The sequence below is a fragment of the Thunnus maccoyii genome, chromosome 5 (genome assembly GCF_910596095.1).
Source record: "Thunnus maccoyii chromosome 5, fThuMac1.1, whole genome shotgun sequence".
Lineage (NCBI taxonomy): Eukaryota > Metazoa > Chordata > Actinopteri > Scombriformes > Scombridae > Thunnus > Thunnus maccoyii.
In genome coordinates, this window is record NC_056537.1 from 2,534,797 (window position 1) to 2,562,355 (window position 27,559).

Consider the following 27,559-nt stretch of genomic DNA (forward strand, 5'->3'; position numbering starts at 1 on the left):
CACAAAGAAATATAAATTCTCACCTGAAAGTTGTTCAACTGTGGCACAGCTGAGCCTGAGGACAGCAAACACCTGATCAAACAGAAAACCAAAAATCAAAACCTTTGCTGAAATTCAGATGAGCTTTTCCTTTTTCCTTTTTTTTTTTTATATATCTTCAGTGTTTATTTCAGCGTGTAGACGGAGGTTCTTTTCTTTCAGTTGGCTGCGAGAGCGAGAAATGAGAGCGGCGTCGGGGGAAATAAAAGCAGGACACCCGCAGGCTTCATCATTCTCTACCTGTCCTCCTCTTCTTCTTCTTCTTCTTCTTCTTCTTCTCTGCCAGGAGATGCAGAAATATTCATTACATGCATGAGGAGTTCTCCCTGGCAGCTCGTATTGATCCAGCCTCTCCTGTTCCACAGCATGTATTGATCACATTGACTCCCTTTTTGTGTGTGTGTGTGTGTGTGTCTGTAATGAGGGGCACACTGCGCTGAGTTTCCTGCCAGGTTTTCTATGATGTTAAAGGTCAAACCCAGAGAGGATGGAGTTTCTGCTCATTTCCTGCCCTACAGCTGTTATCATGTTGGGACATGCAGCATGTGGTATAGTTGCTTTTCTTCCCTTGAACAAATATTAAATGTCTCTCCGATCAAATCCCCCCTAACAATTAACCTTTAAACACTTCTTTTGTATTTGATCTCTGGACAAATGTTGATGATATCCAGCATCTCCAGTGGAGTGTTGGAGACATGTTGGTTACCTGCTGCATTTGGCCCATTTTCCAAACAATGACTTTGGATCATCTGCATATTAAAGGGCAGGTTCACAATGTTTCAAGTGTGTCTTAAACCAGCAGTCAGGTGTCCATATGAACAGTGAAAGAGGTTTTCCTCGCTGTAATCATTCCTCCTGTTCATACTGGATATTAAAAGATCCTTCAAATGTGCTTTCAATGTAAAGTGATGGAGGCCAAAATCCACAGTGTGTCCACACAGTCATTTAAAAGTTGATGTGAAGCTTCTATTCAGCTTCATCAGTCTGAGTTAGTCATATCAAGTGGATATCTGACACATTTACAGTCTTTTTAGCATCAAATTCCCTCTTTGTGTTTCCTCGGACAGTGTTTCCCTGTTGAGCTGCAGGTGGAAGTATAGTAACAAAAAGAGGAACTTTGGCACTAAAAAGACTGTAACGTTGAAAGATATCTACTTGATTTGACTCATTTCAAAAAAACGACTCGATTAACCTTATTCAGCTGTGAGCATTTGACCTAAAATTACAATCAAATTTCCTTTTAGGCCTATAGGTTGTTATCACTGGTGTCAGATGAAGCAGCAGAATAAATCCATTCATCCTTCACACAGATTAACATTCATTTATTCTGAGGTCAGTTTGCCTCTAACAGTCAGAGATGTTTGATTCATTTGCATGAGACTATAAACTGTAGCTGGTAGACAGAAGATCCCAAACCTGTTTTATTTAACACATTATAGACATAATTCATAACGAGTTGGAAATGCTTTTTCCACCATAACAACTAGGATGTTACAAGTATTTAGCAGTAAACCAGATATGAAACAAAACAAGAATGAAATGAACAGTTATGCGAGTGAAAGCGCATATTATGGGTGGGATGGTCTACATTGGTTGGTATTGAAAAAGAACAAGCAGAAATAAAGTTCATAACAAGAATGTTAAAAAACTAATAATAATAATAATAATAATAATATAACCTGTATTTATTCCTTCAGGGTACAAAATACTCATTGTACTCAATATTGTTATGGAGCACATTTCTCTCTCTGTCCTGTGTCTTTCCCTGATATTGGATATAATTAGTGTAGAAACAACAAGAAAACAGCTCAAAACAAACTCAGCAGAACTAATTTATGGACAAAACAGGAGCCTATATCTGTATGCTGCATACATCAGACTTGGCCATGATTTTAAAAAACAACAAAGATAAAACATCCCCATAATAATTTCCTACCTTAATGGAGCAGCATCCACCCCGGGGCCTTTGCATAATATGCATCAACAACTTGCTCAGGTTTAATCCTCTTAGTTATGTCGCTCTCCATGTAGAGAAGTGAAACAGAGGAAAGTCTCCGCTGGCCCGTTGTTGCTCTCATACGTTTGTGGACCCGGTGCACCGCTCTCATGTCGTCGTCGTCGTCCCCGCTGGCAGTAAAAGGGCCAATTTGAGCACTTTGGTAAAGTTTGGGTATAATCCAGTCAAGGCAGCGGCTTTGAGATTTCCCAGAGAGACATCGGTCGCATTTATTCTTATAAGCGTATAAATAACTGGATAGCAGAGGTGTTTAGCCCATCTGCTCTTGGGGCTCTTTGAACCAGAGGTTTTAAACTCCCTTCGCCCCATCATGCTGTTCACAAGTGTAGAAGTTAACGTGTCCTCTTCTGTGACAGAGTCCATTGTTCTAGTGTTCAATTGTTTCTCATTTCTCCAAGCCTGCTGGATGCTGGCCTGTAGAACACTGAAAGCTTAAATAAGCATCGGATCTGTTTCTGCAGGGCCTGAGATGCAACATGGACAATACACAGTGCAGAATTCTAGTCTTCCCACGCTGTGAAGACGACCCGAAGCCTCTGTAAATCTGCGGTATCGGGGGCACAGAAAACTCAGCGAGAGTGGTGATGATGATGATGGGCTTCAAAGAATTTCTCACAGCTGACATGTTTTGCCGTCTACAGTCCAATCATGTGTCACTCAAGGCAGACAGGTCGGCTTTCACTCCCAGCTGTTTCTATAGGAAGACATGGTGAGTTCCAGCTTGGCCAGAAAATTTGTCCAGACTTTCCATGATGCAGAAAAAACCAGAAGCTCTCCGGTTGACTTTGCAAGCTTCAATTAATACCAAATTTAGTTTGTGTGCCTTACAGAGGATGTACAGTAGATGGCTCCAGGGTGATCTTGGTTCCAGGCCATGATGGCAACACCGTCATAACTCTGCGCAACCACAGGGAAGCTGGAAATTTCATGTTCCTTCAGGAACTTTTTAAATTGACCATATAAAGCTTCTGCATCAGTCCTTTCAGAGCAGTCAACAAATCTCTTGTAGTTCGATACTGTGAGTGTAACGAACACAAACTGTCATTTGTTCAGATTTGAAGCTTCAACCTTCGTCAACCATGAGAGTAATAAAAACGTTTCCCTTCAGTCTCTCTGATGGTTTCTTTCTGCGTCAGACCAGAAGCTGCTTGTATGAACTCATTCTGGGTGTCATGGCTTGTAAGAGAACATGATTTCTGCTGCATCTTATAAAACGACGCATCTTCTGGCAAGGAAGTTGATCAGGAAGGAAGTAGGCAGGTAGCCGAGGCCTAGACGAACATGCCATATATCATAGAAATAAATAAATAAATAAATAGCGCTGCCTTTGGTTGTAGTGATTCGGGGAAATGAGGCGATCTGCTTTATGAAGCTTCATATTAGCTTCAGATAAACTTTGAGGCTTGATACCGCCACTCTCAAGTCAAACTCAATGTTGAGCTTAGATCTGTACTTTGTTTTCAGTGAGGCGACCGCAGTAAAGCTCATCTCTCAGAGATAGGATGTGGTGAAGGGAAGCAGCCCTCTGCTCCTATGAGTGGATGCTCCTTCTCCACAAGCCAGAATTCACTTAGTGTCTGAGCTGTAAACCTCAGTCTCAGAGTAGAGTCAGATGTCATCTCGATGAACTGGGACTGAGATGGGCCAGAAACTGCTCGTCACTAAACTGGCTTGCAACTTCATGCATATGCTCCTCCTCCAAAAACACCTGATTTTCCTCTCTGAGCTCAAAGACTTTTCACTTTCAGGGGTCTTGTTTAGATGAAATCGACCACGCTAACAACATCAGTCAAAACCTGGTTTAGTTCAGGGCTAATCTGCCTCGATGCTAGAGCTTCTCTCAGTGCATCCATCGTGTATTTGTCGAGACCTTCCCGATCAGTGCCAGCAGTCCCTTCCTTTTTCCCCGCCATGGTCTGTGCACCATCCGTGCAAATGCCCACACACTTCTCCCATTTCAGTCAAGAAGCCGAAAGAGCTCATCAGCTGTCACCTTACTTGTTTATTGCAAAACAGAAAATCCTCACACAGTTACTCTGACATGACAAAGCAAAAATAAGCAATAAACAAGCCAGTAGCCTTGTCCACTCGTAAGGTGAAACATTTGAAATGAAATCTTGTAACTGTGTCATTGGACAGATGGACAGCCTTCAATTTTGTGGCGCTTGTCTCATCAAGCATAGTTGACACCATATCTAAAGCTGCAGGGAGTACGAGCTCCTCTGCTCTCGTGTGGTGACTTTGTATGATGTCATTAGTGCTTTGTTGTTCACTGATGCAGCTTTTACAAAGCGGTGATGCTCTTGCTGACGGTATTCACTAAGTTTTCTCTGAAAGAACTCGAGTGTCTTATTGACATGACTGGAGTTGCTGTCTGCTGCCAGAGTTTTCAGACATAAAATACACACTGGTTTCTCCACATCTCCCACCACAATCACTGTGAACTCAAGAGCACGACAGGCTTCTTCATATTTTCTTGACTTTGCAATCAGCGAAGCAGGTTGTCTTGTTTGTCTCGGAAGCATCGCCTGTTTTTCGTTTCGTCCCTGTCAAATATTTCTTCATTCTGTAAACCCAAAGACTCTGTCTGAATGAACAGAAGGTTTGTTTATTGTAAGGTCATTATGAAGGGATCTTCTAATGGTCAGTATGAACAGGAGGAATGATTACAGCAAGAAAAACAGCTTTAATGTTCATTTGGGCTCCTGACTGTTGTTTTAAGACAGACTTGTAAAACTGTGAACTCGTCCTTTAAATCTAAGGTCCAGTAACTTTTGTCATCATGAAGTCAGAGCCGACGCGCCCGTCCAGCGTTGCCAACTCAGGACTTACTCACTAGATTCGGTGACTTTTAAGAGCCTTTAAGTGATTTAAAGAAAAAATAAAGTGCCTACAGACAAATCTATCAACTTTTTGAAAGTGTGTCTGAGAAGACTCCAGTGATTTCATGGTCATACATGTGAATTTCAAGTCAATTTTATGGGTTTAAATTTGAATTTATGGGTAAAAAGACTAAAGTCATGGTATTCACAAAGATCAAACATTCACTCAATTTATTTCTATGAATCAAAAGGCTGTAAAATTTAACAAGACTTAGTTTAAAATCTTTACTTTAACTTTAACTCCCCCTTAACCTAAAACTATTCACTTTTCTTTCCTTCAACAACGCTGTTGTGTACGTTAGTCTGCCAGTTTATTGATATCAAAAACCACAATTACCTGCCGCCATAACGAAGGCATCTCTGCAAACACTTCCTGTTTCCACTGAGAAGACGACTGCAGTCTGACACCGAAGCAACAACAACATCCTTAACACAACAACAATAATATGCATGTTCTTCTGTTGTTCACATGTTCTTCTGTTACTCAAACAGACCCAAACGTGGCACCAACTTGTGAAACATTCCTTTATTATAAATAGATCATTTGTATAAAAACAGGCATGCGTCAATTCAACCATAGCATTTAAACATTTCACAACCAAAAGCTACCATTCAGTTAGCCAAAGACAGCGACGGACTCATCTCATAATGCAGGTCGACGGACGGACGACATGAGACAAGAATCAGAAATTTTCACAACAACAAATTGTTTTTTTTGGTTTTTTTTGTATGTACAATTAGAATAACAACAAATATGGTTGGTCCCCACCATTTATTTTTTTGTATTTCTTTTTTTAAGACTTTAATTTTTTAGGTTTTTTTTTTTTTGTCTTTCACATTAGCATCCTCCTGCTTCTTCTTCTTCTGGGTCTCAAATGGTTTTTAATTGTGATCCTTCAGGTTTTTCGGTGCCGTTCCGGCTCCGTTCCTCGCCGTCTATAAGCATAAAAACACCACGGATGTGTTGGTTCAGTTTGTCAGACGTCTCGATGATCCTTCAGATAGTTCAGAGCTCCTCGTCTCTGTCTCGGGCTCCGGTGACGTCTCCTCTGAGCCTGACATGAGATCTGCTTTTTTTTTTAAAATGTCCCGGTCCTCGTCCTACGTCCTCGTGTCGGAGGTGTCGTTTCTTCATATGGCGTGGTTGGTGTAGCTGACGTAGGTGGTTTTTGTCGGCGGAACTGAGGAGAGAAAAGAACATTTTCTGATCAGTGGATGTCACAACAGGCAATAAAAGACTGACAGTTTGTGGTTTATTGAAATTACCAATAACAGACTAACTGTGTTCAGATAGAATTTTGGATGCAGCGATTGTATACAAAGTTGATGCAAAGATGCAATTAGATGCGAATTTGCCCAAGGCACGTATCCCAGAGCTTCACGGAAGCAATTTGCGAGTATGCAAACGATACCACTGTCCTGTTAATTAATGATTGCAGATAAATCTGTGAGTCGTACAGTCCTCTTGCATGGCCCATGCATGGGTTGCAAGTATGTTGTTTCTTTTATTTAGTTAAATGTGTTAAAATTATTGCAAGAGGAAATGATCTCATGTTGCACGTGGCGGCTTACGTTTTGCAGATTTGGTGAAACGGGCCAATGTTTCATAAACGTCCACAAACACAGTTGGAGTGTCAGTTGTGAGCTAGTTTACAGCTGATGTACAGTTAATATTTTGTTGGCTGTTTGGGGTGAATAAACACAAACAGTCCAGCAGTCAAACCCACGAAGAACGCAAGTCTGAACACACTGTAACAACTCTGAAAAGGTCACCTGAAACAAGCAAAATCATCAGGAAACGCTTTATAACAATAATAATAAAACTTTATCTTTATAGCAGGTTTGCAACAGATGAAAGTGCTTGATCTTAGCTGCTATATGGTTTATTTCTCACAGGGATCTTTCTATCTAACTCTGGAGAAAACCACAACGGATGTGGGACTGCTCCTTTATTTACAGTCAGAAACTACTGAGGAACAAAAGACACTTTACTCCAAATACTGTTAATTATTCTCTGAAGCAAAGTGCTGAGAGAAGAAGAACATCAGTCGTTTCTCTGTAAAGTCTTTCTATTTATCTGGAGGTGAAGCTGGAGTGAAGCGTCTCTGCAGTAATGAGGATTTAACAGGAAGTTGACTTGAGTTTGTTTAGACGTCACCTGAGACCAGATCTGATGCAGTCAAACTGTTTACAGCTCAGAGTTACACTTCAAAGCCGCTTCTTGATCCGTCAGCAGAAAAGTGCGAGACGTCGGCTTGTTTACTCATCAGAGATGTGCTGACTAAACACAGATGTGCTTTATCCAACAACAGCGGCTCCCACATCACTTCTACTTTTTCTACATTACATGAGGCTGAACTTCTTTTATCCTGTGGAGTGTTTAGTGTGAGAGGAAGTCTTCTTTGGTCCAGAATATATCAGTAAATGCTGGATACACAACACGGTGCAAAGGTTTTAGGCGTTTTACATGTTTAGATTCATCTTCATAATGCAGCAGCATCATGGAGGCTTCTGATCATCTGCAGCAGGACAACGAGCTCAAACATCCAACCAGAGTCATAAAGATCTATCTTCTGCAACAGATGGTCTCTGATCTCAACATCATGGAGTCAGTCTGGGATTAACTTGAAGAGACAGAAGCAGCTGAGACGCCGAAATCCACAATAGAAGAAGAAGAAGAACTGTGGCGACTTCTCCAAGATGCAGGAACAACCGACCTGCTGAGTTCCTGAAACACTGAGGAGAACTGCTGCTGTTTTAAAGACCAAATACTGATTTACTTTAAGCTTCTGCTGTTTACTCGACTCTGGATCAAGTTAACTGATCAATAAAAACCATTCATGGCATTATTGTTGAAAATATCCTCATTTTCCTTTTAGTGTCTAAATGTTTTGCACAGTATTGAATATAAACATTTAATTTATGGCTGCAACTAACGATCATTTTCATTATCGATTATTTTTTCGATTAATCGATTAGTTGTTTAGTCTATAAAACATCAGAAAATGGTGAAAAATGTTGATGATGATGTTTTCAAATGTCTTGTTTTATCCACAACACAAAGATATTCAGTTTACTGTCACAGAGAAACCAGAAAATATTCACATTTAAGAAGCGGGAATCAGAGAATTTGGACTTTTTTTTCTTAAAAAAAGACTCCAAAAGATTAATCGATCAAAATAGTTGTTGATTAAAGCTCTACATTTATTTGTGTTGATTGATCATTATTGGGAAACGAGGTCCAGATTGTGTGATTTCAGACCAGGAGAAGGTCTCTCCGTCACTCACCGGTGGCCTCCACGCCCTCGCACAGCTCCGTCTTCACCTCGCCGTTGGGCCTCTCGGCCGCCAGCTGCGACAGCTTGCTGGTCATGGTGGCGGCCGTGACGATGGCCTTGAAGCTGCGTTTGCGTTTGGGGACGTTCTGCTCCGGGTGAAAGATGATGATGTAGACCTTCGGCATGTAGAGCATGCCCAGAGAGACGGAGGCGCTGAGGCTGAGGGAGACGGTCAGCGTGGCAGTCTGGATGTACATCTGAGGACAAGACAAGAGGGGGGGAGGGGTTAGTGGACGAGCGCCGTCTTTAACATACCAGACCCAGACTCTGATTGGCTCCTGCTAACTGTCTGTGGTGTGGCGATTTTCTATGTTTTTCTTCTTGTCAACAAATCTCATGTTTGGATCCAAACCAACAATGAACTGATCTACTAACAAGTATTGTGTGTGTATCAAAGCCTGATATATCTGATTCCTCCGCTGTTGTCCAGACACTATTAAAAACACGTCAGTGAGTCACACCGCTACACTGGGTGACATGTGTTCATGTTAAAAAAATATAGAAAATCGCCAGACGTGTCCTTTAATAAATCATTACATCAAATCAGTAATACTATCACTCTCAAACAGTAAAAACATCTTTATTTCCTCTTAAAAGGCTACCTTGTGGAGTTGTGTGGCGCTATGGTGCAACGTTTCCATTAGGGATGTGCAGAGATCCCAGTATTTGTATTTGTATCTGTATTTGTTGAGGCAGCAAAATTATTTGTATTTGTATTTGTATTCGACTAAAGCGGAAAGAGGCTTTTATAATCCTGTTTTTGTTTTTATTACGCTTTTAATTTTAGAAAATTAAAGTGTTACAATAAGTGTTCATGAATAAACTGTCACATCAGGTCTTGAACTGGAGTCTCCCAGATCATAGACGGCTGCGCTGACTACTGAGCTAAAACTTTACTCATCGCCTTTATGCAGACAGACCTCTACCTATTTATACACCCATAACACAGAGACAGCACAGCGTGTAACATGTAGGGAAGAATTTCAAAGGCCATTGTTGCTTTGCACTTTTCATTTATTGCCTATTTTTTACAACCTAACTTTGTGGAAAGGAGAAGGGGAACAACAGGTTCTGGAGAGTCCCTTGAGAGCACTTTTCATGTGTCAGTAGCACAGCTTTATCTCTGGGGAACACCCCCAACCCCGAGAGTAATGTCCAAATAAGAAATGTGCGTCATGTAGCAGGTGGATGTGACTCCCCTCATTGAGACCTGCTGAGAGACGTCACAGCGGAGCAGAAGAGAGACACTGAGATAGCGACCTGTGCGCTCGTATTTGCCCCCTTTTTTTTTCCTCCCCGAAAGCAAATCATTTGTAAAATATTTGTATGAAACAAATATTCGTTAAAAACCCCACTACTTGTGCTTTGCCGAATAACGTATTTGTATTTGGGCACACCCCTAGTTTCCATGAGTAATCCTCTATTTGTTGTATACCGTGAATGTGCGTATGGGATAAATATTCCTGATCCCAACGATGGACAGTTGGTGGCAGTAACATGCTCAGAAACGTTGCAAAGACAAAAATAAAAGACCACAAGCTGGCAAACATGTATGTAAAATATTCAGAATATGTCTTTGCAAATGTTTAATTAGGAAGGAAAAACACTCAGTAGGTCTGTCGGAGCTCAAGGATGCACGCAGAAAAACTTCACAGAGCACCTTTGATTTGTTTTATGTCATGTATCAAAATAATTGAAAAGTAATTCAAGTATATCAAGCTTGTTTGCTCATTTGATACAACATATTCATATCCTCAACACACACTATTTTAATTCAGTTCTTATATTCATCTCAGACTGGGATCTGTGGATTGGCCATTAAACACATTATTCCATTTTTGAGGTCCATTAAATGTATTTTAATGAGATAAAACTTTTCGTTAAGTTGTCTCGTCTACTACGGACGATCTCGGCCTCATAACTGAAGTATGTGTCATTAAACAAGTTTTGGGTTTCAGCTGGCAGTAATGGAGTTTTTATGTCACTTCACCACCTGCAGATAAACCTGATGATTTGATGGTCAGAAGGACTGAACTCAGCAGTAATAATTCCATCAGGCTTCATTAAAACACCAGATGCTCGACTCTGCGCGGTTCATTTACTGGATCTGGTGACTCGTGTTTGCGGCTGATACTTTTGTCTTTTCAGGGAGAAACCAGCCGCTGTTTGAAGTTTTTGCTCTCGTCCAGTTTTGGGTTCCAGGGTTGTGATGTAACTGATGTGTTTGGATCAGTGTTATATTGCTTCCACTTTGCTGTTTTTTTAAGCATTGTTAAGCTACTACCAATGAAACTCAACACTTCCTGCTGATTTAACTATTGTGTAAAGGAAAGTTGCAGGAAGATTTAGAAAGTGAAATCTGTGCAGGAAGTGTTTAGCTTTACTGACGTTAGCTTAACAGCAATGAATTGGAAGTTATGAGTGAATAAAAACAGTATTAGTGGTGTGTATCATGACTGTCGTACTGATGGAATTAATGCAGTAGATGTTATACTGAATTTATCAACAGATAAACATCAACCAGCAATTCAAACGTCTTGAGTCTGAATTATCTTAAAGTTCCACCGACGGCTGCTAGCTGCTCCAACTGACTCCTGTTTAAAAAGCTTCAACTTCTCTCTAGAAATACTGAGTCATTCTGGTCTCAATCTCTAAATTCAGGTCCTCTAGTAAGTGTGCTGGTGGCCATTATGGAAATTATTGCTCCACTAATAAGATTCGAAGACTTGTAGCAACTTTTATGTCTGCCGTGTGCGCGTTGATTGACAGCTGTGATTGACAGCTGGCTCCAGGACTCACACTGACTCAGACTACTGTCACAATATTTCACTATCGTATCGTAATCAAGTCTAATGTTGCTTGATTATGATACCTGCTCTGTTAAGCACAGTTTAGCTAAAGTAGCTAACGTTAGCCCAAGTGTGCGGCGCTCGGTGTTCCCAGTAAGCTAGCGTTAGCTTGTGTCCGAGTTAGCAGGACGTGTTTCCAGAGAGAATGAAACCACACTTCACTACGTCCACCATTATATACAGTTTATGGTAAACATGGAGGAAGTTTTGAGTTTGCATCAACAGCAAATTAAAACAGGAGCAGATCTTAAAACAGAGAGGCTTCTTAATCAAATATATTTAAAAAACATGGATATTAGAGGTAAAATCCTGGTTCTGTCTGCAGCTGAGGTAAATAAAATCATCCACAAGAACTAGAAATAAAAAAAAAAAACATGACAAAGTACACACTGGAATAAAAAACTCTTCATTTAAACAGTAAAACTGGACTAAGTGGTCTCTTTGCAGCGCCTCCTCCTCTCACCTTGTTAAATCAGCTGCAGCGGACTGATCAACAGGACTCTCCTCATCTCGGTTTGACAGATGACCCTGAACGCATCATTAGGCTCTGTACTGCATTTATGAGCCAGTGTGAGATTATTGATTCTCTGCATTGTTATCTGCAGTGAATTCTCTCAGTGTAACTCTGAGTCTTTTCAAACAGTCACACCTGAACCCTGACTGCACTACACTAACAAAAATATCTCATGTGTAGACGGATTATTGACGTTATGGATTATCTCTCTGCAGCGAGTTTCAAGTCTCTGCTGGTTGAGTTTCAGAGCAACCAACTGAAACAGCATCTGTTCTGATTTGCAGCAGAGTTGCAGTTACATCAACTCTTACAGACTGCTGCCATAGCTGTATGACACAATTAATTAAGTTTAGCCCACTGATTATTTATTAGTGCAGACCAGATAATCAAACTTTGAACTTTTTGAAGGTTATGTTTGCTGATCTGTGAAATTATACTGATGAAGAAGGAACTTTGATATCAGTAAAATTAGCTTCTGCATCATTTTCATAACTGCGGCTTCTGTGTGCAGCCGCCATTAAAAGTTTAACTGTCATCAACCGACGGGGCAAAGGAGGATAGAGTCCTCACTGGAGGTGTAAAGATTCACTGACACGTATTGGAAAAGTATATTTGCTCAAGTACTGTATTTAAGTACAGTTTTGAGGTACTTGTACTTTACTTGAGTATTTCCATGTGATTTCAGAGGGAAATATTGTACTTTCTACTCCACTACATTTATTTGACAGCTTTAGTTACTTTTCAGATGAAGATTTGACACAATGGATAATATAACAAGCTTTTAAAATACAACACATTGTTAAAGATGAAACCAGTGGTTTCCAACCTTTTTGGCTTTTGATGTCTTACAAAAAGCAGTGTGTAGTCGGGGTCACATTTCACATGTCTATGAGTTGTTAACAGCTCCACCAAATAGTGATTTTTCCCTCTAAACTTCTCACATGCTTTCATTTCAATAAATGTTCAAATGATCCAATATTTCAGCAAAAATCAAAGATTAGAGAAAAAGTCCAAAAACTGAAAACAGATTTGTGTATCAGAACTTTGTTTTTTCTTCTTTCCTCTCCCATTAATCATCTCACCACCCCTCAGATTTATCTGCTGACCCTTTGGAGGGGCCTGACCCCTAGGTTGGGAACCACTGGACTAAACTAGCTAACTGTATATAAAGTAGTGTAAACTAGCTCCACCTCCAGCAGCTACAACAGTAACATGCTGCTCTAACACTGATGCTTCACTATTAATAATCTAATGATGTCATATATAATAATATATCAGTCAGAGGGACCAAACCACTACTTTTACTGCAATACTTTAACTACATCAAGCTCATAATACTTATGTACTTTTACTGCAATACTTTAACTACATCAAGCTCATAATACTTATGTACTTTTACTGCAATACTTTAACTACATCAAGCTCATAATACTTATGTACTTTTACTGCAATACTTTAACTACATCAAGCTCATAATACTTATGTACTTTTACTGCAATACTTTAACTACATCAAGCTCATAATACTTATGTACTTTTACTGCAATACTTTAACTACATCAAGCTCATAATACTTATGTACTTTTACTGCAATACTTTAACTACATCAAGCTCATAATACTTATGTACTTTTACTGCAATACTTTAACTACATCAAACTCATAATACTTATGTACTTTTACTGCAATACTTTAACTACATCAAACTCATAATACTTATCAATCATATACATCAACAGTGAATGTCAGGCTTTAGAGACAGAGTGGAGTCCAGAGGACACAGAGAGAGTTTATGTGTTTAATATATATTATTGTTCAGTTGTGACAGGAAGCATTAAAGCGTTGTCTGTATTTGATCTCGCTGCCGCCGCCGCTCATGCTGGTAAAACTCATTTTGCGGTGAGAACCAACCGTCTGCTTCAGCATGAAGACACTCAGCTCAGTTATCAGAGAGAGAGCAACCCCCCCCCCCCCCCCCCCCCGCCTACCACCACACACACACACATAGATCATCCAGGCAGCACAAACCTCTGTTTCCTCTCCCCGCCTACCATCATCTGTCACACCACACCTGTGCACATGCTCCCAAAATGCTATGCTGCTGCTGCTCAAGAGACCACCCGTGTTGCCATGGCAACTGCCTCACATATAAGCCATGGCCCCGGCTAATGGCCCTCTGACTGAGTGGCAAAGTGACGACGGGGTATCCTCAGCGGGGCTCCTCTCAGACACCAGGACGAGGAGGAAGGGGAAGAAGGAAGGAAACATGGCGACAGATGGTGAGACCCCCCGCCCCCCCGCCACCCCCGCTCCCCCGCCAAGAGCTCAAAGCAATGACAGCGGCGAGCACGGCGGTGATTCCAGCGATGCATCAAGGAATCATTATGAAAATGTATGACAGACAACGGAGCATAACGTCATTTGTGGGCCTGAGAGAGAAAACAGGCTCCGAGGTGATTTATGCGGAAGCTCCGACACAAGCTGTCATTACCAAACCGACAACACAAACAATCTGAAGGTCAGAAGAGTCTGATGACGAGAAAAAAACACAGAGGCAGTTTGTTTTCAGCAGGTGCCTTAAAATGACGTGTTTGCATTGTAGTGACAAAGTGCTCTAATGGAGGAAAGATATGATACAGCAACACAATCCGTTCAGGGAGGGGATCAACGTATTCTGCACATCTTCAGGTGTATATTTATATTCTGGGGCTCTACTGGAATATCTTTGCATGATTTCTCCTCCTTATTTTTCTTGTACTGGCCCTTTATGCAGCTCCTTTCATTCTCAACTCCTAGTATAAACTTCTCAAATCCATCCAAACACAGAGAGTGAACAACACATGGAAACACCTTAGCAACCACCGTAGCAACAAAGGCTTTCAGAACAGACGGCCCTTGGCAGGCATGTGCGAACGATCTGATATCATCACGAGCAGGAAGTAAACTTTGCCAATGACGCGTTCAGAGCAGGTTGATGCCCTGAGTTTTGACTCGAAGGCAGCATTTCTACATTCTACTTTACTCAAAATGTCAACTTCTCCAATCCATCCGTACATGTCTGAGCTGAATCAGATCTGAAATATGAGAGCGGACAACATGAAGAACACATCGGAAACACCTTAGCAACCAACTTAGCAACCAAGGCTATGGCTTCAGCTTGTTCAGAGCAGGCTGAAACCCTGAGTTTTGACTTGCAGGCAGCATCTCTACATACGTTCACCTCAAGTTTTGGAACTTTGACCATGTTTAACATCTGACATCAGAACAGGAAATAAATAACAAAATAAACACAATAAGCAGAATATGTCTCATCATAAAACATCATTATTTTTTAAGTGATTTGTTTAGGAGTGCATGGTCCCACAACGTATTTTGCCATTTCATTTGGTGGTCTTTAGAGCTTCAACAAGTAGTGGATTAATTGATTATACAATCATCAGAAAATTACTCAGCAACTATTTAGATAACTGATTAATCGTTTCAGTCATTTTTCAAGAAAAAATGCACAAATATTTGATGGTTCCAGCGTCTCAAATGTGAATATTTGCTGTTTTTAATTGTCGTTTTAGACTGTTTAGTCAGACAAAACAAGCAAACTTCATCACTGTGATCTCTGAGAACTCGTGAATGACATTTTTGAACCTTGCATAGACTTGTCGTTGTGATGAAACGTTGTAGGAAAGACCAGATGAGAGAGGTGAGGAAGAGCTGCAGGGCCGACTCATGAACAACCGCTCGGTCTCATGACAAAGACAGAGAAACGTTTGCTGTGTGACTCACGGACCAGACGCGGCGAGGAAAGACTTCATCACCGAGCGGAGACGCCAGAGGTCGTTTTCACTGATCATCTTATCTCACCGTCAGGAATCCTTCTAAATCTGACAGCAACGTCTACTGAGGAACTGAAGGAACTCCTGAGATCAGAGAGACGTCGACCCCATCATGGTTTATTAATGAGTTACTCACCATCTCCACAGTGATTGGTTGATAGGTTGATAGATCAATAGATAGATTTAACCTGGTAATCCAACAATGGCCATGAGTTCAGTTTTATTCATTTATTTATTACAGTTGGTGATTATTTAACGTCAGGACTCCAGAGTCACAGTGGTGCAGAGATGTGTAGACCAGCGTCTCTGGTCTTATTTTACTGTTCTAATGGTTTGGTTCACTGGTTGGATTAACTCACCTGCTGTCAAAATATTCTTACAAAGTTCATTATCGCTGCAAGGAGGCACATTAGCTGCAGCTGGTGAGCAGGTCTTAGAGACTCAGGAGTCCCTCTGGACTTCCTCTAACTTCTGTCAGATTTAGGAGCTACTTTTATACTGGAAATGCTTTGTGAAATACTCTCAGCCTGTACTTCTAGGAGTTTCTCCTAACTTGGCCAGTTAGAATCTACTTTTTAGCCTCAGGATCTTTTGTGAATACCAGATTTACTGACCCGAAATGACCCTAAATATTCAGATTCTCCAGCTACCAGCACACAGTCAGACTCGAACTACCTAAAGGCAACTTGAACCTTGATCAACATGTGGAGGCAGTTTTCAGTCTTGTTACTTCCAGTAATCTGTATGGAATAATAAGCACAGCTCGTCCTCACAAGAAAAACAACAGTACAGGTCTAAAAATTCAGTCCTGATACTTACATTTACAGAGTGCTGCAGCCATAAAAAAGCATGAACTCAATGTGAGAATCATCAAACTTTAAATCTCCTTAAGAAGGAAGTTTCAGGTGCAAATGAAGGTTCGGGAGGTTAATGGAGGGCTGAATCCTGTGACTGTGCAGCTCTGTGTCTCTCTGACCCGCACGCCCTCCCTCTCTCTGCCTGATCAAAGCGGAGCTGGTTTAAAGCTCAGGACTGTGGGAGTCTGATCTGAGAGCAGCTGAGGCCTCGGCGAAACTGGAGCAGCAGTTCTTTAATCTGAGCATCAGCTGCCGGCTGCAGAAGAGAGAGCAGGTGGACAAACCAGACGGGGTCATGAAACATGAGAATATTGAAGGATAAAACTGGTGACTTTCTATATTTTTCTTCTTTTTAACAAATCTCAGACCAACAGTGAACTGATTCTACTAACAAGTATTGTGTGTGTATCAAAGTCTGATATATCTTATTCCTCTGTTGTTGTCCAGAAACGATTAAAAACACATTAATGAGCCACATCGCTGCACTGGGTCACATGTTCCTTCATTATGAACAGCCTGTTTTAGACAGGGATGCACGATATTATCGGCATGTCATCGGTATCGGCCGATATAAGTTCTAAAATGAAATATCGGCATCGGCCGAAATGAACATTTTCTGCTGATTATGAGAGGCTGATATGTTGCCTTCTCCTCCGCCGCCTGACTGTGTTTCCCTCCACGGACTGTTTCACCCTGACGGTCCCGGTGTTTCCTCCGCAGGCTCCACTTCACTCAGCTGCCCGTCAGACCTGCTGCTTCTTCTAGCGGAGGCTAGCTGGCTGTGCTTCCCTTCGGTCATGCTGCTGCTAACGCTCCGCTAGCCTCTTAGCTAACGTTAGCCTCGGCTCTCCGTGTGCACGGAGCCCCGGTTTGTTATTCAGGTTAAAGTGGGAAGAAGCAGCTGATCTGACGAGCAGCTGAGTGAAGTGCAGCCTGTGGAGGAAACACCGGGACCGTCAGGGTGAAACAGTCAGCGGAGGAACAGCTCTGTTCGGCTGCACAGATAGGAAACACCTCGGCTGACAGGATGTATCACTCTGTTTGGAAAAAAAAACTTCTTCTTTTCGGTGTATAACGGCGGTTGGCAACCAGCGTATTAGGTGCATTACCGCCACCTTCTGCTCCGGAGTGTGGACCAGAGATTAAATCCTACACATTAATCCTGTCTGTCTAATAAACTCAATGAAAACTCTACTGCTCCTCCCACTTGGCAGGTTCATTAAAGTTTTAATGCTGAGCTCCTGAACTCCAGTCTTCCTGAGTTCTTCCTTCATATATTGTCTTTCTTGATCATACTTAGTACAATCTATGGTTGCATGTGTAATAGTCTCCTCAGGCATCTGGTAAAAAATATGTGCATATATCGGTATCGGCCACAATGAGTTGGAAATATCATGCATCCCTACTATTTATTAGTTTGAAAGATATAAATTGACTGTAGCATGTTGATCTAAACTGAGTCATGATTTTGGAGATTCACAAATGTTGGACACAGCAGCTCACATGTTCTCCATCTACTGAGTCTCATGAGTTAACATCAGCAGTGACTCTTCACTGGCTCTTTCTTTCTGTTTAAATAAAGTTTTGAGATTGTACTGTATTTTATGTTGGCGTCTGTCCGATCCAGTACACACTGTTACTCCAGTGAAACCTCCAGTACAGGCAGATCCCATTAAGAGGTAAAGAATCAGATTCAGCTCCTGGTGTCTGAATGTTCCTGTAGTTTTAATGTCACTCTCCTGTTATTTGTTGGAGGGAAACTAAAGTACCTCCTTTAAACAGCAAAAAGACTTTCATAAAGTTCTTTAGAATAAAAGAAATGATAGCGGTGCCTTCACCTGCTCATCTCTAACACTCTTTATCTCTCATTGATTAGATGATCCTTCACTGGCTTCCTCTTTTTAGGTTGATGATTTGGTTCTCCTCCAAATATCTTTTGGATATTTGAGTCTCAGTGCAAAGCTCATACTGATTCATTAAGTATTCAAGGTCTGGGGAGTGAACGTCACAAAACTGCTGCTGTTTTTCTGGAGAACTGACATGTAAATATATTTTATTTCAGACCTGTTGGACACCACATTCTGAGTGTTTGTGCAACTGGAGGCTTCAAGTTTCTACATCACACTCATGTAAGTTGAATACTGGACCATGATTGGCTCCAAAAAAACCAGATTATCAGTGAGCTCAGAGAAACTTTCCTCCTTCAGCAGATGGATGAAAACAAACTCTGCTCATACATCATTCTGCACAGAGAAGAAGAACAAACATCCAGCTGAAGGAACAAGAAGAGAAATGACTTTAATGAGGGAATGAGAAGAAGTAGATGCCATTTTAAGGATTTTAAAGTAATTATATTTTGTTATTTTGTGTTTTTATATGTCTTAATAGATGTCTGGAGGATCTTTAAGATATTTTATTAACTTGTATGTGTCAAAGTGAAACAGTAAATTCTCACATTTAAGAAGCTGAACTAGAGAATTTTTTGTATTTTTGCCTGAAAAATGACTTAAATGATTAATCGATTATTAATATAGTTGCTGATTGATGAATTGATTAATCACTGCAGTGCTGTACCTATGTTGTCATTGCCTATTAAAAAAGATAAATAAAGGTGAATAAATGTGTTTAAATATGGTTACATTACTTTTTTTACACTAAGTAGAGAAAAAACTGCCCTCATCGAGCATGATTAACAATTTATTCATAGTTATGATGCTGAAAAGATGAAATATGTTTTTGTATAAATACAGCAACCTGAATCTATATTATGTATATTTGCTGTCAGACTTAAGGAGGCGTCAGAACGTGTCTCTCTGTTGTGAACACGAAACATAAACCGCTGCTTAAATGACAGCGACGGATGGCAGGAAGTCTCACTGTGGTTGGTATCGACTCTCTCTCTCTCCGCTAGTCTGAGGCTCATGAGGAAGATAAGCAGCAGAGCAAAGCTAATCACTGCTCACACACACTGAGTGATTTTTTTTAAAGAGCTGCAGGATAAATTGGTAGCAGTTAAAACACGTTATCATTCATGTGGAGTCGTGTTTCTGTCCACCTGGTGAATGTAAGTCCAATATTCACTCTCTTTTAGCTTCTGTTTTTACTCTCTACCAACTCCTGAGGGAAATATCTGGCTCTTTAGCTGCTAAATGCTCCACTATGTTCACCAGCTAGTCTACAGCTAACTGTGTCTGTTTGGTGCTGAGCAGGTAGTGTACAGTGACTTTTTACAGCTTTTTATCTCTGAAAACGACACTATGAGACACTGAGAGTGAACCAGAACAGTAAAAGTTGCAGCCGGACAGATAAACAATGAGCTGAAACTCACTATAAAGCTCCGTAAAGCCGAGAGGAGCTGCAGAGTCACTGATGATTCTCTGTAGGTTCATCACTACGAGCCACCACCAACGAGGAGGTGAGGAAGAGACGCGAAGGAGAGAAGAGTCGAGGCAACAGGCATTTAACTAAATAAGACATCCTCGCTTCAGAGGCGTCATGTCAATTAAATACGACGTGCAGCTGCATCATGTGTCTATTGTTGTGTTATAGCTCGCCGCTGTATTTCATGATCTCTGTCAGACGAGCAGAACAGCGTTCATGACAACTTATATATTTACTTTTAATTCAAATCACAATGTTGCATAATGTGACAAGAATGTACGGATGTCATACATTATTACACACACACCCTACAAATGGTTGCATATCGCAGCTGTGTGTCACGCCTCTTTTTACCACACAGGTGCCAAAAAGACTTCCGCAGAGGATACACCTGTGCATCCTCGCTCATGGCTCCTCCAGCAAACCTCCTCTCTCCTCAAGATTTAGGACATTGTAGGAATTGAGACATTGTTAAACATGGCGCGCTGAGATCGACCTCCGGGTCAAAGGCAGGAGGCACAAAATAGAGAAAGAAGAAGAGCCCGTGATGCACTGAGCTCCTCTCTCCTCCTCCTCTCCATCTGATGGTTTCTTCCTCAGAGTTTTTGCACTTTCTCGTGGACTCACTAGTTATGGATCACAGTCTTCTGTGAGTAGAGGCTGCTTGACGCCCACGTCTGCTATTATCATGGATGGTAAGCACTTAAACAAGACGGTGTGTTGAGTTTACAGATGAGATCTTGAGTCAGCACTCTGATCTACATTTATATGCACCAGAGTCCTCTGATTACTGGGAAACTTCACACTTTAAAGGAACAGTCCAACATGAGTTTCTTCTCTCTGTGTGTGTCCAGTGCAGAGGTTCTACAGGTGCAGGTGTTTTAAATGTCATCCTGTGTGATCTGTAAACACAACATCTGGCCTTTTACTGCATCTGGAGATTATAATAATATACAAGTCAGAGAGGAGTAGAAGGTATTTTTGTGTGATTTTCATTCTCCTAGATAAATCCTGGCATTGTGGAGCGTTGTAGACGCTGATAATGACACTAATAATAGCGCTGTTAGCATTTTAATATGATAAAGCAGCTCATCACTTGAGGTCAGAGGAGTTAGATTCCCGGGAGGAGATGCTGAGGGTGGAAGCTGCATGTTAATCTTCTCTGGGATCCTTCGCCCGAATATCAAAGCCCGGTTCATTATGTATGGAGGCAGCGTCACTCGCTCCCAGCGGCCCCCCCAACTCCTCTTTGGGTACCTGTGAATGTGAAAGCCTCCTCGGGCAGCCGGCGGCGTGTTAAGGGTCCAGCCCCTCTGATGTGCTTATTAGTCATTCCCTGGCTTCTCTCTCAGCTGGCCTCAGCTGTAGTCGGCACAAAGCCAAACGCTGCTGCTGCTGCTGCTGCTACTGTAAATGTCAGCGAGCGAACGCCCTGCTCCACATTCACAGCCTGACCTGGTTCAGGTCCATCACATTCTGGATGGAGACCGATCTTCCTCTGTTTAGTCCTCAGATTGTTCTTCAGGTGAAAATTACAGTAGCAGTCAAAAGTTTGGGCATAACTACTCATTCAAGGGTTTTTATTTATTTTTACTATTTTCTACATTGTAGAAAAACATCAGGACTATGAAATAACTCATGGAATTACAATATGTAAAAAATTTTTTTTACTTTTTATTTTTTACCTTCATATGTATTATTTCATAGTTTTGATGTCTTCAGCAGTGGTGGAAGAAGAACTCAGATCCTTTATTTAAGAAAAAGTATGTAAAAATACTCCATTACAAGTAAAAGTCCTGCATGAAAAATCCTACTACAGTAAAAGTACATAAGTATTATGAGCTTGATGTAGTTAAAGTATTGCAGTAAAAGTACATAAGTATTATGAGCTTGATATAGTTAAAGTATTGCAGTAAAAGTACATAAGTATTATGAGCTTGATGTAGTTAAAGTATTGCAGTAAAAGTAGTGGTTTGGTCCCTCTGACTGATATATTATTATATATGACATCATTAGATTATTAATAGTGAAGCATCAGTGTTAGAGCAGCATGTTACTGTTGTAGCTGCTGGAGGTGGAGCTAGTTTACACTACTTTATATACAGTTAGCTAGTTTAGTCCAGTGGTTCCCAACCTAGGGGTCGGGCCCCTCCAAAGGGTCAGCAGATAAATCTGAGGGGTGGTGAGATGATTAATGGGAGAGGAAAGAAGAAAAAACAAAGTTCTGATACACAAATCTGTTTTCAGTTTTTGGACTTTTTCTCTAATCTTTGATTTTTGCTGAAATATTGGATCATTTGAACATTTATTGAAATGAAAGCATGTGAGAAGTTTAGAGGGAAAAATCACTATTTGGTGGAGCTGTTAACAACTCATAGACATGTGAAATGTGACCCCGACTACACACTGCTTTTTGTAAGACGTCAAAAGCCAAAAAGGTTGGAAACCACTGGTTTCATCTTTAACAATGTGTTGTATTTTAAAAGCTTGTTATATTATCCATTGTGTCAAATCTTCATCTGAAAAGTAACTAAAGCTGTCAAATAAATGTAGTGGAGTAGAAAGTACAATATTTCCCTCTGATATGTAGAAAGTAGCATCACATGGAAATACTCAAGTAAAGTACAAGTACCTCAAAACTGTACTTAAGTACAGTACTTGAGTAAATGTACTTAGTTACTTTCCACTACTGGACAGTATTGTTCTATAATGCAGAGAATAGTAAAGAAAACTGAGTAGTTATGTCCCAACTGTTGACTGGTGCTGTACATGTCAGGTTTGTGTGTTTAGTTAAATGTGAAGAATCTATTTAATGGTTTGAACAGGAGTCTGAACTCAATTAAACAAAACATTCAGTGTGTTGATGTTTGTTTATTTAAATCCATTCAAGATTGATTTAATGTGGATCTGTGATAATTTAAAACCAGACAGTGAACATTTTACAGAACAGTATGTTCTCACACACAATATTTCTCACCCCACAAATAGACACTGAACCTGATAAATAATGTGGTGAGAGTCTGACGGCACGACAGACGAGCGTATGATGAGTTAATTATACCGAGCGGGATGAGAGGAACCCCGCCGTCGTCTTCATCGACCAACCTCCTGAAAACTTCAAGTACAAATGAAGATCTGCAGCGAGAATAAAGATCAATACATGCTGCGCTTCACCGAAGTTTTAATAAGGCGTTTTAACAGAGACCTTTATTAAGTCACTTCCACTTGTGGCGATAACAGCTGTCCAGACATGACGTAGACCAGGATTACAGCATCATTAAAGCTGGAAAGTGAGTAAGTAAGTAAGTAAAATACAGTAACTGCCTACCTGACATACTATGATGTACAGTATACTCAATAATAACAATACAATGCTCTCAAAACGCTTCCTCTACCACAGTTAGTGGCCCTCTATACTGTAAAACATCAAACAGGAATTTAATGGAATCAACTAATCTTAAAGGTGCATTAATTAATATTTTAGACATTTACTAATCTGATATGAGATCAGACTGAATCCCTGTTGTCCTCGGGTCAAATTTGACCCGCTTTCAAATGTTTTTATATCAGAAATATGGATTTCTTTCATCTAATAGCCTGAAAATCACATGGATGGTTCCACACCACACACTTTGCGAGTAAAAGTAATGATCACTACTTTCATTTAATTTTGGGTGTTTTAATAAAAATTTATAGCATCTGTGGACTTTTCCACAACTGTGGACCTTTCCCGGGTCAATTTTGACCGGGAGGACAAAAGTTGCATGGTTGACGGGAAGAGAACAGGGAGGTTAAACTGAAAAGACGGCGTTTCTTTGCACAAAGAGAGCAGGACAGAGACAGAGCTGAAACAGATAAACAGGTTTGGTTTAGAGCTTTAAAAGAGGCCAAAGGGCCGATGTGACGTTTTTTCTTCTGGAAGTAACTAAAGCGAATGTGTTTTTGTTTGTATGGGTAATATTAGCAAGCGAACATCTCCATCGGCATGAAAACATATAGTCGTTACTTCTACAGATATGGTTGCCAGCGTTAGATGAATGTCGCTTGTTTGTCGACGTCGTAAAATGTTGGTTATTTTACTTTATTTTTATTTATTATTGTCATACTGACTCACACGCTTGCTGCTTCACCAACACCATATTCTGACATACTTCCCTTGAACCACGTCTGCAGTAGCTTTAAGTTAAACCTCAGATACTGTGGCCTCTAGCGGTGATTTCCACAGGACACAATAACTGAACCACAGGTGCAGTTTAAATGATTTTCTTCCAGACAACAGAGATTTAAACTCGTCCTGAACCTTAAACTGCAGCTGAGCTACTGACAGAGCGACAGCACCGAGTTGTTTCATGACTTAGCTGCAACTCAGCCAGGATCCGTCCCAATTTATCCACTTCAGGCGCTGAAATCCCAGTGCATGCATTTATTACATCCTGAGACGATTACTGCAACGCCTATCCATGACAGCTATAGCGAGAATCCTCACTAGACCCAAGAAGTCCCATCACATCTCTTCTATCTTTATGTCTTCGCAGTAGCCACCAATACAAGCCAGAGACGATTTCAACATCCTCCTCCTGACCTACAAGCCTTAATCGGATCGGCTCTCTCCTACATATCCGGTGTTATTGCTCCATATACTCCATCATGTCCTCTCCGCTCTCTCCATACTGGTCTCCTAACTGTCCCTAGATTCAGGAAAAGGGGGGTAGAGAGTTTGCTCACAGAGCCTCCTCGCTGTGGAATAAGCTCCTATTGCAAGTTCAGGATGTACATGTAGGCTCTGTTTTCAAATCCAGGCTTCAAACTCACTCTTGTCTCTGAGCTTTGGTCTCTCCTTGTATCATTGTTTAGGTAATGATCCAATTGCCCTCTACAAGAGAACTGGTATCCCTGCCTGTGTGTGTGCATTAGATACTGTAGGTTGTTCAATATTTGGTCTGCTGTTTTTATCCATAATGTGTCTGTTGTTTTATTCAACCTGTAAAGTGTGCAGAGACTCATCGAGTGATGCTGCACTATAAATAAATATAAGTTGAAGTTGATGACATGTAGAGCGTCAAGTGTTGTTGTTCAATCTAACAAAGACCTGTGATATGGGTTTGCAGTGTGTGCACAAAACTTACAAAGTCCACACATGACTCACATCCTTTATAAAATACACAAAACTACTAGACAGCAGCGTCCAGCGGTGCTCCTGGAGCTGCTCCGACTGAAACTGCTGTCTGTTTAGTGTCACTTTAAATAAAAGGTTCTTAGAGATAATTCCAACAGCTGATTTATTATTTGTTGCGTTCTGAAGCGCCGCCGTCGCTGCTGCCATTACTGCGATGTCAGAGTGGAGCTGAACACGTTTACGCTGACAGTGAAAGCAGCAGAGATGTTTGGGTTAATCACGGCGACCCATCCGACAGTTGAAGGTCATCTGTGTTGATATGGAAGTTATTCAGTCTCTAAACATGTCTGACATTAATTATGACGCAGGCTTAGTGAAAAAAATAACCTCCACAGTCTGTGTTTAGTACGGATGTGCAGAAAGCCCAGTATTTGTATTTGTATCTGTATTTGTTGAGGCAGCAAAATTATTTGTATTTGTATTCGAATAAAAGTGGAAAGAGGCTTAAAAATCCTGTTTTTGTTTTCATTACGCTTTTAATTTTAGAAAATTAAAGTGTTACGATAAGTGTTGATGAAGCGTTTATCTCTGGGAACACCCCCAACTCCAGGACTGATGTCCAAATAAGGAAATGTGCATCATGTAGCAGGTGGATGTGACTCCCCTCACTAAGACCTGCTGATAGACGACACTGAGATAGTGATGTAACCGACCTTCACGCTGGTATTTGACATGGTTTATTTTTCTTCCTGAAAACAAATAATTTTTGAAATATTTGTATGAAACAAATATTCGTAAAAAACCCCCACTATTTGTGCTTTGCCGAATAATGTATTCGGGCACACCCCTAGTGTTTAGTAATTTAGAAATTTAGAAATTGAAGTTTAGTAGATTTTAAACTGTATTTGATGACTATATTTAAACTGCTGTTTCTGGATCATTTGGACATATTTCTCGGCAGAAACATTCAAACTGTGAGGTCCTTTTACTTAAATCCTTCTTTAAACTTTCCTCCTCTCAGGAAAGCAGTGACGCACAAATCAAGGACCGATGAGCAGAAACCAAAACGAAAACATTTTTACTTTCACCTGTACAGATGCTGCATGTCTATAATGGATGAAAATCCAGGAAATCATTATTCTCCAAAGTGGATATATAGTATAGCATTATGGAGTTAAACTTTTCTGTTGATAGATGGAAAAATACAGTCAAATAAATCAGGAGGAGTCTGGAGGAGAGATGTTCTGGATGCTGAAAGGAAAGTAAAAATGTTTCTGAATAAATCAGCAGAGACTCTAAAAAGTTTGGAAGTATGAGCAGAGTTTACAGACATGTTACAGTGAAATATTAATAATATATCGACAGGCTGGAAGTACTAGCGGGTGGACAAAATAATAATAATAAGACCCCAATTCCACCTGGTATTGACATGTGATCTGTGTCTGGATGTCTTATCTGCTTTATTAGCTTTGTGTTTGGATCTTTTTTTTTCATTTTTCTTGTTGTTTTCTCTTCTTCTCTGGTGGTTTGAACGGAGCAGCTGCACATCTTAACTTTTCAAACTGAACAAATCTGACTGAGACTTTCTGAGCAGCTCTGACCTTTACAGCGACTGCAAAAAGACCAAACTGACAGTCGATCAGCAGCACTGATCCTGCACTAAATGAACGGGCCGACCTGACCTCCTGTGTATTTACAGACCTGAATGCAGCCTGTTTTCTTGACTGTTGACATTTAGCTTTAAGAACAACTCCGGCATCACTTCAGGCTTTTTTTTTTCTTTACCTTTGATTTCTTCTTGTAAACAAACTGAGCTGAAGCTTTTCTGTTGGATTATGAGGATTTCATGACCTAAACAAGGTTGTTTGGGACATAAAACGGGGTCATGTGCCTGGATAGAAAACAGGAAAAAAAACCACCTGATGTGCACCTGATGCTCGTACAGGAGAAAGATTTAGAGGCCAGCCAGACCAGAACCTCATTAATCCTCAAACAAACAAACCTTTACTTTATCCAGTTGGTACAAAAGTAAAACAAACGAAGTAAAGAAAGTTATTTTATGAACCACAATAAGATCAATTGTTCATATACAAGTTACTCCAACTGCCTCCAGTGCCAACACTTTTACTGGTTTTTACATTTGAACACTTTGAGCTTCGTTTATCTCTTAAACCTCAACTGACATTTCAGCTCCTTTCAATGTTTCTTTATTCAACTGATTCTTTTGAGTTCACTCACTTAAACTAAAATGTCAGTTGCGTTCAAACATCAAGCTGACATTTCAACTTCTTTCAGTCTTCCAGTGTTTGTATTTTAACTGCTTTTCATGCTAAACAAGCAGCATCTACTATGGCTTGAGGCTGAAGCCGATACGGGAAGTACATTAAAGTGCAACGTAACCGACGGCCGCTAGCTGCTACAACTGACTCCCATTCAAAAAGCTTCAACTTCTCTCTAGAAATACTGAGTCAATACTGGGTCATTTTGGGAATTATTGCTCCGTTAATAAGATTTGAAGACTTATAGTAGCTTTGATGTCTGGCATGTGGGTGTTGAGTCGGACTATTGTGACAATATTTCACTAAGTTTAATGTTACTTGATTATTATACCTGCCCTGTTAGCTAAATTGTGCTGAGGTCCGAGGTAGCAGGATGTGTTTCCAGAGCTTATCTGGAAGGTTCTGGCTCCAAACGGAAAAGATGGCGCCAACCAGGAGCTGCAACTCTGGGCTTCAAAC

At 40.6% G+C, this 27,559-nt stretch overlaps 1 protein-coding gene and 1 long non-coding RNA gene across 6 annotated transcripts in view; one reads left to right on the forward strand and one right to left on the reverse strand.

Annotated features, from left to right (window-relative positions):
* Positions 1-5,449: 5,449 nt before the first annotated feature.
* grm8b (glutamate receptor, metabotropic 8b) overlaps positions 5,450-27,559 on the reverse strand; it is a 161,036-nt gene continuing 138,926 nt past the window's right edge. For 3 of the 4 annotated variants that reach the window (XM_042410778.1, XM_042410779.1, XM_042410780.1), the window contains 2 exons: positions 8,227-8,473; positions 5,450-6,119 (listed from right to left, as the gene is read on the reverse strand). In XM_042410778.1, coding sequence (XP_042266712.1) covers positions 6,070-6,119; positions 8,227-8,473 — 297 coding nt within the window. In that variant the 3' untranslated portion in view covers positions 5,450-6,069. Of the gene's footprint in view, positions 6,120-8,226; positions 8,474-16,286; positions 16,581-27,559 lie in introns of those variants that run through there. The other variant, XR_006096103.1, reaches the window with a different exon arrangement.
* On the forward strand, positions 16,563-18,824 carry LOC121896832. Of its 2 annotated transcripts, none has more exons than XR_006096120.1 (3): positions 16,563-16,651; positions 18,387-18,453; positions 18,532-18,824. It is a non-coding gene; the product is annotated as an uncharacterized LOC121896832 (long non-coding RNA). The 2 variants fall into 2 exon arrangements; XR_006096121.1 differs by having other exon boundaries at positions 18,535-18,824.